Here is a 16,063-nt window from a genome sequence, read left to right as displayed (position 1 = left end):
TCAACTGCAAATACGAAAATAGTATGTTAGTTTGGACAAAATCTATGTAATCTATTATTGTTTTTAAGTATCAAAATACAGTAACATATGATGAAAGCCAAGAGTTAGCATGCAGATGGAAGAGAGAGAGTAAAACTGAGTCACAAGAGAGAAAGAAAGAGACAAGCATGGGCGGATTATGACACAATGGGCCTCTGGGCAAAGTTGCATAAAAGCCCCCCTAGCCCCCCAAAACAGGTATGAAATTTTTCACCGCAGAGTTTTGAAGGGCCCATATTGCATAGAGTACTCAGTGCATCTTAAGTCCTATAGATGAAATGAGGGGATAGAAACACTTAAAATTTCTTGTAACATCTTCAAAGTGAATGTTTAGGCTAATCTGTAAGGCAGTTTCTTTAGGACTTTTGGGCTTTGTTTTGACCTTTTTTCCTTGAAAATTAGGGCATGTATGTGGGTTTATCAAACACAAGAAAACCTGCTAAAAATGGGCAATACACTCCTTTCCCATTTAATTTAATTTTATTTGAAAGGGAACATGTATAATATTAAATGCAAATGTTGCCATTTGATGCACTGTGCCAAAATTAACTTTAAGCTAATTTACATCTGCAGTCCGTTGGCATTAGAGTAGAGCTGTTTACGCAGCTCTGCAGCAGACAAACATGCCTTTCTTTCAGCTTGTTTTTGTTTTCTGGTGCGTGGCATTTAACGTCATGGACAGGCCAGAAAACAGGCTAGTAAACAAAAGAAAGCAGCATGGAGGCCAGTAAAAATGTTACAGTGGTTACTTCTTTTTTTTATATCTGTTGCTTATTTAGGCTTTCTTTCAAACTAATTTCTGAACAATATTCAAATGCTGCTTGGACATAGATGGACAGTATTTTGTGATGTCCTGTCATTGTATTGTGCCGGAGTTGTATCAAAATGTGTTCCCTGTATATGTGTTTCCTACTTGTTAATACCTAGTGCCCCCCTTTGTGTTAGGGTTAGTGCTAAGGGTTTGGGTAAGGTGTAGATAAAGGGAAACAATTCTGAATATCAACTTCATATTAAATGATGAAAAGATAGTTTAAAAAGGTGCAGTTATAGCAGCAGATGAAATGACTGTACACAAAACTGTATGATAGTCATAATTACTGATTTTTTTTTTTTACATGTACCTTACACTAAGTCATGTAACAAAATGAGAATGCTGAAATATGAATGACGTGTCTGCAGCTTTCTTTGCTTACCTGCTTTAAATGAAGGCTCTCATTTATTAAATACTCATCCGTTTTGATAAGCAAAGGTGGTGGTCCATGCTAGCAACCTGATGGCCCCATTATCAGCTAACTCTACAGAAGACCAAAAATAAAAGGAAGACTTCTTCTCCAACAAGAACTAAAGGTGTAATTGAGAAAGGCACACTAACGGTGAGTCAAGATTCTCGCTCTTGTTGAGCCTGAAGTCATCTGGCACGCTTACTATTGAGGCTGCTGCAATGCCTGAAGATTTGTGTGAGCAGAAAGTAAAAGCTCCACAGATAAGCTCTACTTAGAGAGCACACACACACAGTCAGGTGTGCGCATAAAGGGATACACCCACTGACACAAACGGAGAAAACAGGAATGACACGTTGTTCCTTAACCACTGATGATGAGTGAAAGTGGACTCACCCATCAACAAGGGGCAACAAACTGTTTTGCCACCTTGAATATAGCCACAGAGTGACACCTATACAAAAACAGGTAAAGCGACAGATAAACAGCCCTAACAGCTGAATCTTTCTCTACAAAGTGACATCATTTCTCTGCCTCTCCCGAGACCATAAACTCATCAGGTCAAACAAGAAGTTTGACCTGGCCTGACCTGAAGTATGAGGAGGAGACTTGAGTGCCTGGAATGATTGGAGTGTGTCTGGCATCACAAAACTTCAGTGTTGCACCTCTGGTATTTGTGGTGTTAATGTGATTCTCTACTGTCTGATGGGGATTTTATAATGAGAGGTCAAAGCTGTAGGACAGCCGAGGAGTTTTAAACACCATATATTTGCAACATCATTGGTTTATGTCATAAATTGTGACTAAGTATCACATGTCGGACACTGCTGTGGTTTGGAGGATGATGCTATTCAGATGGACCAGTTAATGATGCAAAGTGGTGAAGAAGATGGGTGTGTCCTCACTGTGCTCATCAAATGCTTCATCAGCTGGTGTGTGGGGGTAGCTTTAAACGTGTATTGAGTCACACATTGCTGCATGTCTTCTAAGAATAATAATAATTGGTAGGATTGAGATGTCTCTTCAATTTAAAGCAACTCTAAGGGATTTCTTTTGTGTTGATTGTGGCGGCCCCTGTGGTTAAAAGTGGCTGTGTTTTCATGAGAACTTCCACCTCCTGTTGTAAAAATCTGGATTAAGCAAGTGCATGTATTTGTTTTCAAAACAAGTGATAGCAAAATGCAGTTACTTTTAGCACTGTTTTCTTTTTGCAACACAGCCGTTTGCAGTAAACTTTGTTTTAGTATCATTCATACAAACAGGTTACATGGTAAAGGTACAGATTCGGCTGCTCTGTAATACCTGTGTAGGAGACGAGGGCCAATTAAGAATCAATTCATTGGCCCTTCTAGCTTTTTCCGGTCCTTTGGTCATTTCTCTTCTTTTTCTCTTTGCTTTCCCTGCCCCAGAATCAGTCTTAACCACAAAGTCTTATGTCAAAAATAACATTTCCTGAAGAAAAATTATCTCCTGCTTTCTTTTAACTGGCAAACATAAAACTATATTGCCAAATGAAAAATGTTACATCGTCTTCTCCGGTCTACATGTTGTTAATTTAAATCTTGAATAATAATCTAAACTCTAAAAATAAAAAACACTCGATGTTGTTTTCCACACAGAAATTAAGAAAATGATGAGATATGGGACAACTGTATTTTTTTTTCTTACACCCCTAAATATTCAAGAAATTCTCTAGACCCCCAATGAGGCTTTGGCGACCTCTAGTGGGGGTCTGAACCCCAGTTTAGGGAACCAGTGTACTAACAAACAGGAGACGCCATCAAATTACAGGCAAGGACAATGCTGCCATCTTCTGGTCATATTTTTGCAAATCTAATTCTTACTGTACATTTGGTGCACAAGCTTCTAGATTGTATCACCACTTCTTAATGTAGGTAAAGAAGGAACAGCAGATTCTGAATGTATTTGAACTCAATTTAAAAAACAACAACGAAATAGTAACTGAAAAAAAGAGAAAGTAGCAAAAACAGTTACATTTTGTTGAAAAGATGACTGGAGTGTTTCAAAATGGTAGGAATAAAGTTTTATTTTTCATATGAAGGGGTGGTTTTGGATTTTTCTTCTTTTACAAGTAGTATGTTCTTGATAAAACTTGCAAAAAATCTTCTAGCATATTCCAAGAATGATGGACATGAAGAGAAGGGGATTTATTGCTGAATGTTAAAATGAAGACACGTTTTTTTATTTTTTCACCGAGTGGAAAAACGATTTGCTTGCTGCTTTTTCCATGCACCCAACTACCAGTACCACTAGGACATGCAGGGGGAGGGTCGGGGGGGGGGGGTGAGAGGAGAAAAAGGGGGAGGAGGAGGAGGAAGAGGAAGGGTAAGGAGGGAAAGGAGGGAGGAAAGAAGGAGTCAGGAGGTAAAAAAGACAAAGGCAAACTGCTTGACAAACACAAACATGGTAGGGCTTGTGTGTGTTTGTGTGCGTGTGTACGTGCATGTGTGTGTGGGTGTGTGTGTGTGTGTGTGTGTGTGTGTGTGTGTGTGTGTGTGTGGAGTGTATGGCATGTGAAAGGCATGTGTGTATGTAAAGGGCAAAGGGGGGAGTGCAGGGTGAGGAAAAAAGGACAGAGAGGGGTGTTAACAATTCAACTAGCTCTAGAAGCACACTACCCTCACTTGCAGTATTTCCACATTGCAAATCCCAGATTGATTACAGTGATAGTTAAGACAAAACTAGCCAGACGTTTGGGGTGTGAACCCAAATAATGTTTTTATAATTTTCTAGCATGATTCCCCTGAATCGGAGGGGGGCTGTCGCCATTTTTAAGATACTCTCTATATCTGTGATCCATGCATCTCCTGTGTGAAAAAAGGAAGAAAAAACTACTTATTGGAAATGAAGTCTAACAGGGACACATATTGTGTCTGACACATTTGCCTCGGTGAGCTTGAAAGGGGGTCTCTAAACCCTGATGTGTATCTGAAGGTGAAGAGTTTACGACATGATCGGCCTACTGTCAGCGTCTCGTCTGGAGATGGGGCCTAAATTCATCTGCTAGTTGCTTCCGGAGGTCGGTAAGGGGGGGTGAGAGACATGGAGGTGAGGCGATGTGAGGTGGAGGTGGGGGGGGGGCAGACAGAGACAGACAGATAACAGATCATTCAGTCAATATGACCAAGCAAAAGAAGTTCAATCAATAAAAGGTATAGGAATGCAAATCAAGGATGCAGTAATCAGTATTATCATATACCACCGTTTGGCTGTGAGCTAAAGAAAAAAGTAGACTCAGAAACTCGCTCTCTAGCAGTGTGAACCTGCACGCAGCGACCCGATTTTTTCCCCCCTGTCGGAGCATCGCTTCAGCGGTGAAAGGTGGTGGCGATTCCAGGGGGCCAAAGCTGGAGGGGGCCCATAAAGTTTCCAGTAGGTTTATATTAATAAAAAAAAGAAAGAAAAGGGGGGACCCAGAGCAATATCCTCCTTTCAGGGGGGCCCACAATTCCTAGCTACGCCCCTGTAACAGTAGTGAACAGATGTGGTCTCCGCATCTTTTTTTCATCATCATCACGACCCACACACATGCTCGCACACACGCATACACACAACCTTTTGAAGTAAAAAAAATAAAGAAAAAAAAAGCAACTTTCTGATTCCAAGAGTTTTTTACCCATGCTCCCTTAATCATGGCCACGAGTGAACGCAACAACAGACACAGAAAGGAGAGTGAATGGATCTGGCCTGCGGACTGAACTGTGACTGAGATGGCGTGCGCTCTCTGCTTTGAGTCTTTTGGCTGTGATGCGATGGGGAAGTCCTGAGACACAGTGCGGCTCTAAGCTGCTGGCATAGGAAACGGGCGGGCTGGGCAGTCCACGGGAGGCCAGAGTCAGGCTGGATTACAACTGGATTGGTTAGGTTCGGTTTGGATCGGCAGCTCCCTGGCCAATGACTGCTCACGGAGGGAGGTTCTTACAGTGCAATGGAGCTTCTGGCAGCGTGAGGATTGGTGAGGAGGAGCATGTCAGTCAAAACAAGAGAACCACACTTTCCAAGGTGAATGGAGGCGCCGACCAAATGAAGCTTCATGAGGTGTACACACGCACACGCACACACACACTGCAACCACCACCAATGTCATGGCAGCACCCTGAACACCGACACAGGAATCTGGAGTTACTTCCCCTCAACAACTCCCTAACACTCTTCACAGAAATAACAACAAATGACTGACAGGCAGCGAACGAGGACATAAAAGACCGATGTGATTCATCCAAAAAAAAAAACATCCGAGAAAACTACCCTACACTTCCGGTTGCGTCAGTGACTAATGTCCCTGTGAAACGAGAGCATTGCGTGGATCATACTCATGTAAACAGACACCTTTTACACAGGAGGAATCAATATTGCATGATGACATAATCAGATCACAGTTCAAAAAGAGGAAGATCCCAAATCAGAGAGAAAAACCAAAGCAAAAGGAAGGAAGAGGGTTGGTCTCTATAAAAACGAGGAGTCTTTATAAGAAAGGCTACAAAAACTCAATGGGACCTCCGACTTCAGCATACAGCAAAAGGCACCACAATATTATTCTATTTATCTAACTTGTGAAAAAATTGGCACGTAATTTCTCTTATTTTTTCATCTCTCATAATGCTGTAAATCAAAAAACTTTACATATAAATATTTCCCCCCGTTATAAAAAAAGTCTTTGCTGTTAGCTAGTAGACAATTTTTGCTGAAATGAAAATAAATATTTCATTTGTTTAGAATATCTGTCTGTTATACAAAATAAAAATATTTCTCCTAGGTGCAGGTCTCTAGTCCACTGGTTGTGTGTAGGAGGAAGGGGAGTGTGTGAGGTGGAGGGGTGGGTGGTGACGGGGGAGGAGGGGGTTAAGTCTTAAAGGGGCATGTTGTCGGCCTTGGAGCGTTGCGACTGCGAGCCCCGGCTCTGCCCGTTGCTGCGTGTACCTGGCCGACTCAGCCCGCGGTGAGTCCGTGTGTCCGCACCGGATGACGAGCGGAAACCCGGCACGGTTAAGGGCGGGTCCATGTTCATGTTCTGCATACTTAGGAAAGGTGTGCTCTCCCCGTGAGCATCCTCTTCCTCCTCCTCTTCCTCCTCCTCCTCTGACTGGCTGAAGCTCTGTGAGCTGTAGTCCCGTAGGCCCGTTGAACGCTGGGAGATGTGTCCATTGAGGCGGTTGCGTCGCGGGCGGCGCCGGCTCCGGATGGGTTCCCGTGAAGAGGCGTACTCCTGCGTGGTCTCATAGGCCTCGTCGTCAGGGAGGCGGTAGGGGCTGGACGGTAGACTTCCTGTACTCTCCGTCAGGTAGGGTCGCCGCGGACGCCGGGGCTGCCTATATAAACTCCCATCCTGAAATGTAAAACAAAGAGGAGATTTGACAGAAACTGTATGTGTTAAATATGTATGTTTGTCAGTGGTTTCCTCAAAGGAACTTCAGCAGGGTCGACCCAAACCATAGACTATATATAAAGATGGACGCCGCATCTCAACTTCCTCCCATCTTACAAATCTAAAGGCAAAGTTTTCCGGATACGGCAACGGCCATCTTGCACTGGTGACGTCGTTTGGAGCCAGAGTCTGCTCAAAAGCAATGCGGTTTTGAGTTCCTGTCGATACAGCAATTTGACCAATTGCATGCAGCACTATTGAAAGGGAGCACACTGATATGCAAACATAGCTATCAATCATATTTCCAAATACCCTTTGTCAGCATCAAATCAATAATTTAAACCAAACTTTTTAGAAAGGCAAACACTTCAACAAATAACTATCTAAACTGACATAAAAATGTATTTGGAGTGTACTTTGAGTTTTAGTTTGGCCCATGTCCCATTCACTAACATGGAGGGGCGGGGTTTATGACCTATACTGCAGCCGGACACCAGGGGGCAATAGAGATGTTCTGGCTTCATTTCATGGGAGCTGTCATCATTACATACGGTGTGGGTTTTAATATCATTACTACCATATGATATTGTGTGGAAAAAAAGTTTTAGTATGTATCAATACAAATTATGTCAAATGCAGATTGCCAAAAATACCAGGATGTTCAACTACATTCTGTTGGATATTGAAGTATGCAAGCCCGCATACTTTTCTGGCTATTCTTACCCACAATCCTCTGCGCAGCAGGTGATACATACGTCACATTTTGACAGCTGATTGACAGCTGACAGAAGCCGCAGTGACGGATGACTGATGACCAGTTGAATGGGTAATATTAGGAATATGAATCATTTGAGTGAACAAAATAATCAAAGATTTCCAACAAGAACAAAATGAAAATAACAGTGAGGGTGAAATGCACATATAGACTAATATAATGCATGGAAAATATTAAAATCCACAGTGTATGTAATCATAACTTAAAAGTTAAACATTGCAAAGTCACAACAGCAGGGCTCTCTGGGTTGATCTGGCGAGTTTGACCCTCTTTCTTATATACCTGGTACCATGGAGATAAAACAAATCGCCATTTGCCAAAGTTCAGGGCGCAGTGTTATGAAGAAGTGGTATATCTCAATTGTGTACAAAGTGCATGCCACATTACATACTTTGGTCAGCCACAGTACCAACTCAAAGTAAAAAGAAAAAGTATGTGATATGGAACACAACCACAAGCTATGATGTCCTCACAGTGATGTTAACCATCAGGTTAAAGGGATAGTTCGGGATTTTTGAAGTGGGGCTGTATGAGATACTTATGTATAGTCAGTGTTTTGCATACAGTAGGTAGTAGTCGGTACACACCCGGTTTGCAGAAACTACACCCCCTTAGACTGATGTTGTACTTTTTAGGTAGGTGTTATTTTGAAGTGTCTTAAACAAGTTTTGATATTAATCTGTCTATACACTATAGTAATAATGAGCTGTGGCAGCAAACCAGGAGCATGCCAACCGCCAGCTGCTGTATGTAATACACTGGCTATGCATAAGTATCTCATACAGCCCAGCTTCAAAAATTCGGAATAATTCCTTTCAAGGAGGAGTCTGGTGATGTGCTAAATGTATCTTTTTGTGAACAAATCTCAAGGAAAAAGCAAAAAAAAAAAACAATTAACTCACATTATGAATAAGTAGGGCTCCAACCAATAATTATTTTCTAATCAATAAATCATTATTTTTTTCTTTTCTGGGTTTGTAAAGTCATTTAAAACGGAACTTGTAAACAGCAGCGTCTTTAAATGGGATGTTTTATCCAAACAAAAGTCCAAAAAACTGTTCGGTGTACTCTCATGTATTACAAAGAAAAGCATCAAATTCTCACATTTAGGATGGAAGACATTTTGATGATGATAGTAGATGCCAATATATTTTCTGGCGATCGACAATCTGATTAACTGACTAATCGTTGCAGCTCTACTAACAAGTATGTCTATTGTATCTGAGGCCTGTTTTACAGTGTCTCTCTGCCACAGCGCTCCGATGTTATTCAAAAATTATCCAAAACACATCAGTGAGTCACGCTGTTGCACTGGGTGACATGTTCCTTCATTACCATGAACACACACACACACACACACTGTGGTTTATTTTGAGTTGATCACACACTCACCGTCCTGCTGCCGTTAATACTCACTAGAGTGCCAAATGTGTATTATTCCGCAGCTGAAAATAGTCCCTAACAAAGGCACTTTTTACTCCTGTTTGACTAACATTAAGCTGTTTTGGGTCATAATTTCCTCTTTAAAGGAAAAGTAAAACGTTTGTGACCCTTTTTAAAGAAAAGATTTCCGTCTTTTGAAGCCTGATGACTTTGTATAGAACATTGCCGCCCAATTTGTTAACTGATGGCATGTTGTTACCATCATATGCTGCCCCTGCCATATGACAATCATTGGTATGTGTGGATTACATGTGTCTACGTACATCGGGGTATCGTAGCAGCGGCTGGTCGTCGTCTCTGTGGTAGGCGGCAGCGGCAGGGGGCAGGGAGAGGGCGTGGCTTGTGTTGGGTGAGGTGATCTGGAAGGTGGGTACCTGGGGCGGCAGCGGGGGATAGTGGAACTCCACTGGGGACAGGCGCGCTGGCGTGGTCAGCGCCGACACATACCTGGACAGGAAAGATGACAGCAGATCATTATCTGAATCTCACCTTAAAATGTGTAGTCACTGAGCGGACGTCACAAACTTCACTAAAACTAGCACACATTTAACCACTTTCAGAACAGATGATAGACACTAAAATACGCAGAATGGAAGAATTTAGTGTTTATGAGTCTCTAAAGTTTTGCCTTTCATGTTTTTCAGTGTAGCACTAAGTTACAGTAGTTTAATTAGCTGTGATCTTACAACCAACGTCACCAGAACTTTTGATAAGTCATTAAATAAATCAGTGGGGCACAAAAGTGGAAGAAGGTTTTGTGATGCAGACACACTTTGTGATTTGGACTGATAGCAGTCCCTAGTCAGTATCAACCATTTTCCTAGTGAGCATAATCCATCACTTTTCTAAACCACTTGTCCTCTTCAGGACCAGGGGCCTGGAGTCTACCCAGCATGCACTGGGCAAAAGGAGAGGTAAATCTTGCATAGGTCACAGGGCTAACACACACAGACACATAACAACATTAACACCTGCAGGCAGTTTAGTGTTTCCAGACCACCTGACCTGCAGGTCTCCGGACTGTGGGAGGAAATATACAAACTCCACACAGAGATGCCGCAGCCAGCTGGCTCCAGCTCGCAGGACCTTTCTGTCGTGAAACGACAGTGTTAACTGCTGCGCCACCTCCACACCCACTCAGTCCGTCACAAGAATCGAAAAGCATCAGTGAGCATGTGCCTTCTCGAGGAGTGTATGCTGCACTTCACTGAGTTCAGTTGTTAATGCACAGTTGATCCACAACAAAGATGTAGATTCAAAAGTCTAAAAGACTAAAACAACTTATCACCAAAATGCAATAGTGATGTGTTTTAACAACCTTACAGTGTGTGTTGCATACATGGTTGTCGATAGATATAAGACAGATACGGCTCATTTAGAGTGATATGATTTGATACAATTCAGTGACTAGAAACTGATATAGTAACTTTTTTTGCCAAAAAAGTGTGTGTGTGTGTGGGGGGGGGTCTATTTCTACGCAGTGATAGTGGAGGTAAAACACTGGAAAAGTGCGATACACTGAACTACACAAACATTCAGTGCAGGGACTCTATTCAATCTGTGCAGGGCTTGACACTGACTTTTTTTCCCCAAGTTTAAAAATTAAGGAGCGCATAAAGAACTTTACAGTCACAATGACAAAAACCGTCTGCACATTCAAAACTTGATCGCAGGAATGTAAATCAATGCATTGGTACAATGGATGTATCATTAACATGAATTCAATATTTCCTGCATTTAAATCTACTGAAACTCTGAAATTACTACTACTTCTACTGAAATTATATAAGAAGTACAATAGGAAGACACAAATCAGATCACCATTGGGTTGATGTTGTGCACAGAAGTTACTTTCTAAACTAGAAAAAATGCTCTCCTCGTGCAGACCTACATCAGTGGCTGCTGTTTGGCTGCAAAGCGGCTGCCAGAGCTGACATCGTGCAGCCACTCTGGACAATGCACATAGTGCAACTGTCCTCAGTGGAAATGTCCTTACAGGCTCCCTTACAGTCAAGATGGTCACAAAGATAACAAATGACTAACTTGAATGAATGAATAAAAATGAATAACTTTTGGTGCCTAATTTTAATAGATCATAACATAGCAGGTATGGAATTAATCTGCAGGAGCTGTGGTTTAATATAAGGCTAAACTTTTCTACAGATGTCTGTTTTTGAAACCACGACAATGGCCAAAATATGGCCTGCAGCAGATAATAAGGTTTTAAGTTTTTATCTAAGATGACTGACTTCCCCCCACCTAAACCCGACAAAACCTTTGGGGGGGTGCTACATATTAACAGGAGCTTTTGCTTCCTGCTTTTGCCATGTGATTTTGTTGATGACTTGCACCCCCTAGCGGCCTGTTGAAAGCAGTAAGGAGTCATCAGTCAGCAATGGTGTAAAACAGTCAATAAAACAGGTTTTCAAACTACTGTGAGTCACCACAACCGCGAGAGATCCTTGAGCAAACAGTCATGCATGTGCACACAAAATATTAGGCTGATTGGTCCAGTAATATGCAAGGTTAGCTGTGCACAGAAAGATATCTACACACACACAAACGCACAACACATGCTCATGCAGCACACACAAAAACACATGATCCCCTTTAGGGCTTACATTTGGCATTGATAATAACATCATCCCTTTTAACTAATAATTCTTTTACCACAGTCCCTCAGAAGTTATTTAACATTTTTAAAAAAACTGTCAATATTCATGTTCAGTATCATGAAACTGTACCACTGAGGTGCACACAGGTAACAGCTGAATTCAAGGATGTCAAGTCTGTTTATTAGTCAGAGGGCATTCTGGGACATGTAGGAAACCATTACTTCTTAAAACTGTAGAAATAGAGTTAGATTGAGTCCAAGTGGTTGAATTATTTTATTACCCTCACTACCACGACAGCACTGGTTAATAAAGTCACATTACAATATGCAGTATCTGGGTGATGTAGTCCTTGACATTGAAAAAGAATCATAACAATTAGCTGCCACTTGGGGTCGCCAAAGAGTAAAGGAGCTGCTGTGATAAAAAACAGAAATTAAAAGTGCTGTATAGTCATGCCAGACTTAAACCCCTCCACACAAACCAAACACACACACACACACACACACACACACACACACACACACACACACAAACAACCACCTTCTCCCCTACCTGTCACTGTGGGGCGAGTCTCTTAGAGAGTCGTATGAATCCCCATACTGCATTCCCGGTCCGGACATGTCCGTGCAGCCCCAGTGGGCGGCCCTCCTCGCCATGCATGCCGGGCTGCTGCACTTACTGGTTCCCACAGAGCTGGACAGCCCACCTGACTGGCAGTCTGAGTTCATACTCTCTGTTCGCTCCATGCTCCACGTCTGCTCCTCGTGTCTGCAGGTGTGGGTGTCAGCAGAACAAGTTTAAAAGGTTACAACAGCACAGAGGAGGCAGGAGGATACAGAGGAGGATGGATCGCAGGGTAAAGAGACTATACCACTAAAATGTCTATCAAAGCACAGTCATTGTTCTGAGAAAAAAATCACTGAATCACTGACTGAAACACTGACTCAACAGCCAACTGAGCAACTCAACACAGTCTGATTGTACTCTACCTGCCGAGCATGAAATGGAGACGAGACGAAAGAAACAAGAGCTGGTGATGAAAGTGGAGCATCAACAAGCCAAAGACATGTATTTTTCCTCAGGAGTTGGAGGACCTGATTCAGTGTTAGGCCTGGTCCATACAGACACTTGTGTTTTATGAAAAGGGTTTTTTTTCACACTTTTGTTCTCAAAAAAATAAAAATATACAAATAATCCTGTCCACAGAAGCAAAGTTACAAAAAAGTTTCCACATGAAAACACAGAAACAAAACTGAGGCACTGTCAAGAACATGCCAAACCAACAGGTGGCAATAAAATCCTAATCCTAAAGTCATGTTGGCCAATCAAAAGTCTGCAAAAAGCTGATACCCAAAGGTTACCTGGAGCCGTGACCTCCGTAGCTTATTTTGACCTATTTGATCTGTTTGAATGACTTCATTAAAGTAATGCAACTTATTACATTAGAATACGTTTTGATAACTTGTCTAACAAATATTATAAATTGGGCAATGTAGATGAAAAATATCAGGAAAGTCTATGCCAAAAGCAAGCAAACCTGCATGGTGAAAAGATGCAAAACAACAGAATATGCTACTTTGATATTTTTTACTGATTTCATAATTCACCTTTAAAATGTTTCATGTTACACAATGAAAAATCTGCCACTGGTGCAAGTTTCCAGATCAAGTCTCTGTGATGATCAAAGTTTCTCTCCTTTTGATTCAGTAGATTTTGTTGAGAAAGTGGAATAAACTGACAAAGTTTTCAAAGCAAGTTGAACTACGCTGCCAAAAAGCTCCTCAAGGTTTGACCCACATTTTTTACCTTTTTTCACCCAAATTACATTTTCTTAGTTAAGGCCGGTTTATAGTGTGTCTAATCCACGCTGTGGGCTCTGCGTAAATGCGTGCCCTACACCACAGCCTGACACGCACCCACCCAAAAATTTAACTACAAGCATTGCAAACCTCCTGTTTATTTTTATATGCTGACAAACATTTCCCTCCGTGGAGGAAAGCTTTTATTTCCTTTTATTTCATAGATTTATAGATTTTATAGATATATATTCTGGAGTTAGATATTTCATAGGAAAACATAAAAGCCCCAACAAAACAGCGTTTGAAGTCTTGTGTGTGATTTATCATAGGAATGGAGAAAAAATACAGTAGCTGCTAGCCTTTCTCCCGCTGCTGAAACTCCTATTGTGTATAATTTGTATTTTCTCATTATTGTGCATTTGAAGAAACCTAAACGTAGACTAAGCTATGCAATGTAAAATGTCATAGGCTTATGCTTCCAGTGTCAGCGTGTTATATTTATGGGGAAAACATTTTTACTAAAAGATAACTGCTTTGTCTGTCAACCTTGCAAGATCTAATGGAGCACGTTTTTGTACTTATGTTTAATATTAATGCTTATGAGCCATGTTTGATGCGTGGTAGTTGAATTGATCAAACTTTACTGCACTTCACAGAAACTCAAAACAGCGGCATAAAAGGCCCTCTGCCGCCTAGTGTTTTGGAGGTGTAACAGCATCGCGACAGACACAACAGCTCAAGAAGAAATGCTCACAATGGCAAAGGCCACTTGCAGAGTAAAACCTATACACAACTATAAATCAGCCTTTAGCTCCTTCTCTTTCTATCCATGCAGGCAGCATTAACTGTGCAGATATAGCTGTCTCTAAGACTTTTGTTGTCACCTTAATAATACAGTATATTACATATAATAATAGATTTGAAAAGATTACAATTATTTCTGGCACAAACACACAAACAAAACAGGAATAATTCTTTCCAGAAACAATGTTCTTGTTACTCCAGAAAATCCACAGACCATTCCAGTTCTCAGTGGAACTACTTTCTCACAAAGAAATAGTCCCTTTTAAAAACTGTTAATGATTGAAAATGAAATGGAAAAAGAAGACTAGGAATATGGACGTTACTATCTTTGCACATGTACACGTGCCCATCTGGATGTGTGTGTGTGTGTGTGGCGGCAGGTCTACCTGGAAGCATGTGAGGCAGTGGTAGAGTGGTGGGAGCGGGTCGACATTCGGCTGCCTGCGTAGTTGCCTGCACCCTCGGCTCCGTGGCTGATCACACACTCTGTCGTTGGCACGCTCTTGGAGATGTACTGCAACACACACACATACACATACACACACTCACACTCATTTTAATACATACATTACTTGTGTTTCCACTTTCAGATAACAAACATATCATACAGTAAATATAAATATACATAAATATGAAGTAACGATGAGAGATTCTCCTGCACAGACCTTGTGTAACTCCTCTTCTCTTCTCCTCTCTCCTCACTGTTTTCATTGTTGCTTTTATGCTGACTCATGCACATTATGTCTCCAGGAGAATGGTAGGTGTTTCTGCCCTCTCTTTAACGTCTGTCAGCTCTGTGCCACCATATTTCCCCGTGTTGTCGGTGGATCAGACTTTTATTTACACAAAGACCAAACTGCTCTGAGGGCCAAAAGAAGCTTCTTGTTGGAGTTAAAGCTAAACAAAGGCTGCCAGTGACTCCATCTAACATGAACCGGCCGAGGCTCTGTGGGCCTGCTGTGCAGTTTCTCAGGCGAAGCTAAATTTAAATTTTAAAGAAGCAGTAATTTAGCAATAATGTATATCTCAGGGTATTCTGAAAATTTTCACCCCAAAATCCTACTCATAGGACAGTTACATTTTTTTAAAAGCACTGACATATCCAGCTCTATTTCCGTAGCACTTTGATAAGAAAGCAAAGTCAGCCTGAGGATTACAAAATGTGACTTCTAAAAATTTTGATTGGTGGCTAATAGATGATTGTAAACTCAACTGATTCCTTTATTGTGATGTATTTTTTTCCCCGTTACAGTTTTTTTTTGTGGAGTTTTTCCTTAGTCGATGTGAGGGTCTAAGGACAGAGGGATGTCGTATGCTGTAAAGCCCTCTGAGGCAAACTGTGAATTGTGATAATGGGCTTTATAAATAAAACTCGACTTATTTTTATTGATGGTGACCAGCGGCTAAAACAAAATCAAGGATGCAAAGAAATTTTCTGGTACACACCCACTCTGACACAAACAATATATATATATATATATATATGTGTGTGTGTGTGTGTGTGTGTGTATATATATATGTATATAAAGAATAAAAAGAAAGAAAGAAAATAAACACCCCTCTTGCCATTGAATGAGTAACTTTTCCCTGTTTTGACATTCAACCTAGTCAGTTATTTTTGTTACATCATTTTCAAGGGGACCTGTTATACTTTGCCTTATTTTCTGTCACATATCAGTCCACTGATTTTGTTTTCCAAATAAAAAGTCAAAAATTCCAAATTTGTCCCAGTGCTGCAATTGCAACAATTAACTGTCAATAATGTTTATAATTATAAGGTCAGAATCCGAGACAGTATCACAACTATTTTTTGCAATTTTCATTTGCCCCCAGAAATTTCAACAACTAACAAATGTAAATGCACATCTATAAACACTGCAACTTACATCACAGTTTTTGGAAAAGCAGTCGTGAAATAAGGCCTTTTACGCTGCACAAACCAAAAAGAAACAGCCTGCAAAATCCTGGAGGGATTGATATAT

The 16,063-nt window shown here is 41.1% G+C and overlaps 1 protein-coding gene across 2 annotated transcripts in view; it reads right to left on the bottom strand.

The window, feature by feature from the left end:
* Positions 1–3,288: 3,288 nt before the first annotated feature.
* Positions 3,289–16,063, bottom strand: part of nrg2b (neuregulin 2b) — a 78,548-nt gene continuing 65,773 nt past the window's right edge. For both annotated transcript variants that reach the window (XM_088081353.1, XM_042493905.2), the window contains 4 exons: positions 14,468–14,595; positions 12,031–12,246; positions 9,127–9,310; positions 3,289–6,606 (listed from right to left, as the gene is read on the bottom strand). In XM_088081353.1, the coding sequence (XP_087937479.1) occupies positions 6,130–6,606; positions 9,127–9,310; positions 12,031–12,246; positions 14,468–14,595 (1,005 nt within the window). In that variant the 3' untranslated portion in view covers positions 3,289–6,129. The remainder of the gene's footprint in view (positions 6,607–9,126; positions 9,311–12,030; positions 12,247–14,467; positions 14,596–16,063) is intronic.

This window comes from Plectropomus leopardus, chromosome 8, assembly GCF_026936395.1.
Source record: "Plectropomus leopardus strain MGB_pleo_1.0 chromosome 8, ASM2693639v1, whole genome shotgun sequence".
Taxonomy (NCBI): domain Eukaryota; kingdom Metazoa; phylum Chordata; class Actinopteri; order Perciformes; family Serranidae; genus Plectropomus; species Plectropomus leopardus.
This window is presented reverse-complemented; position numbering and strand designations above follow the sequence as displayed.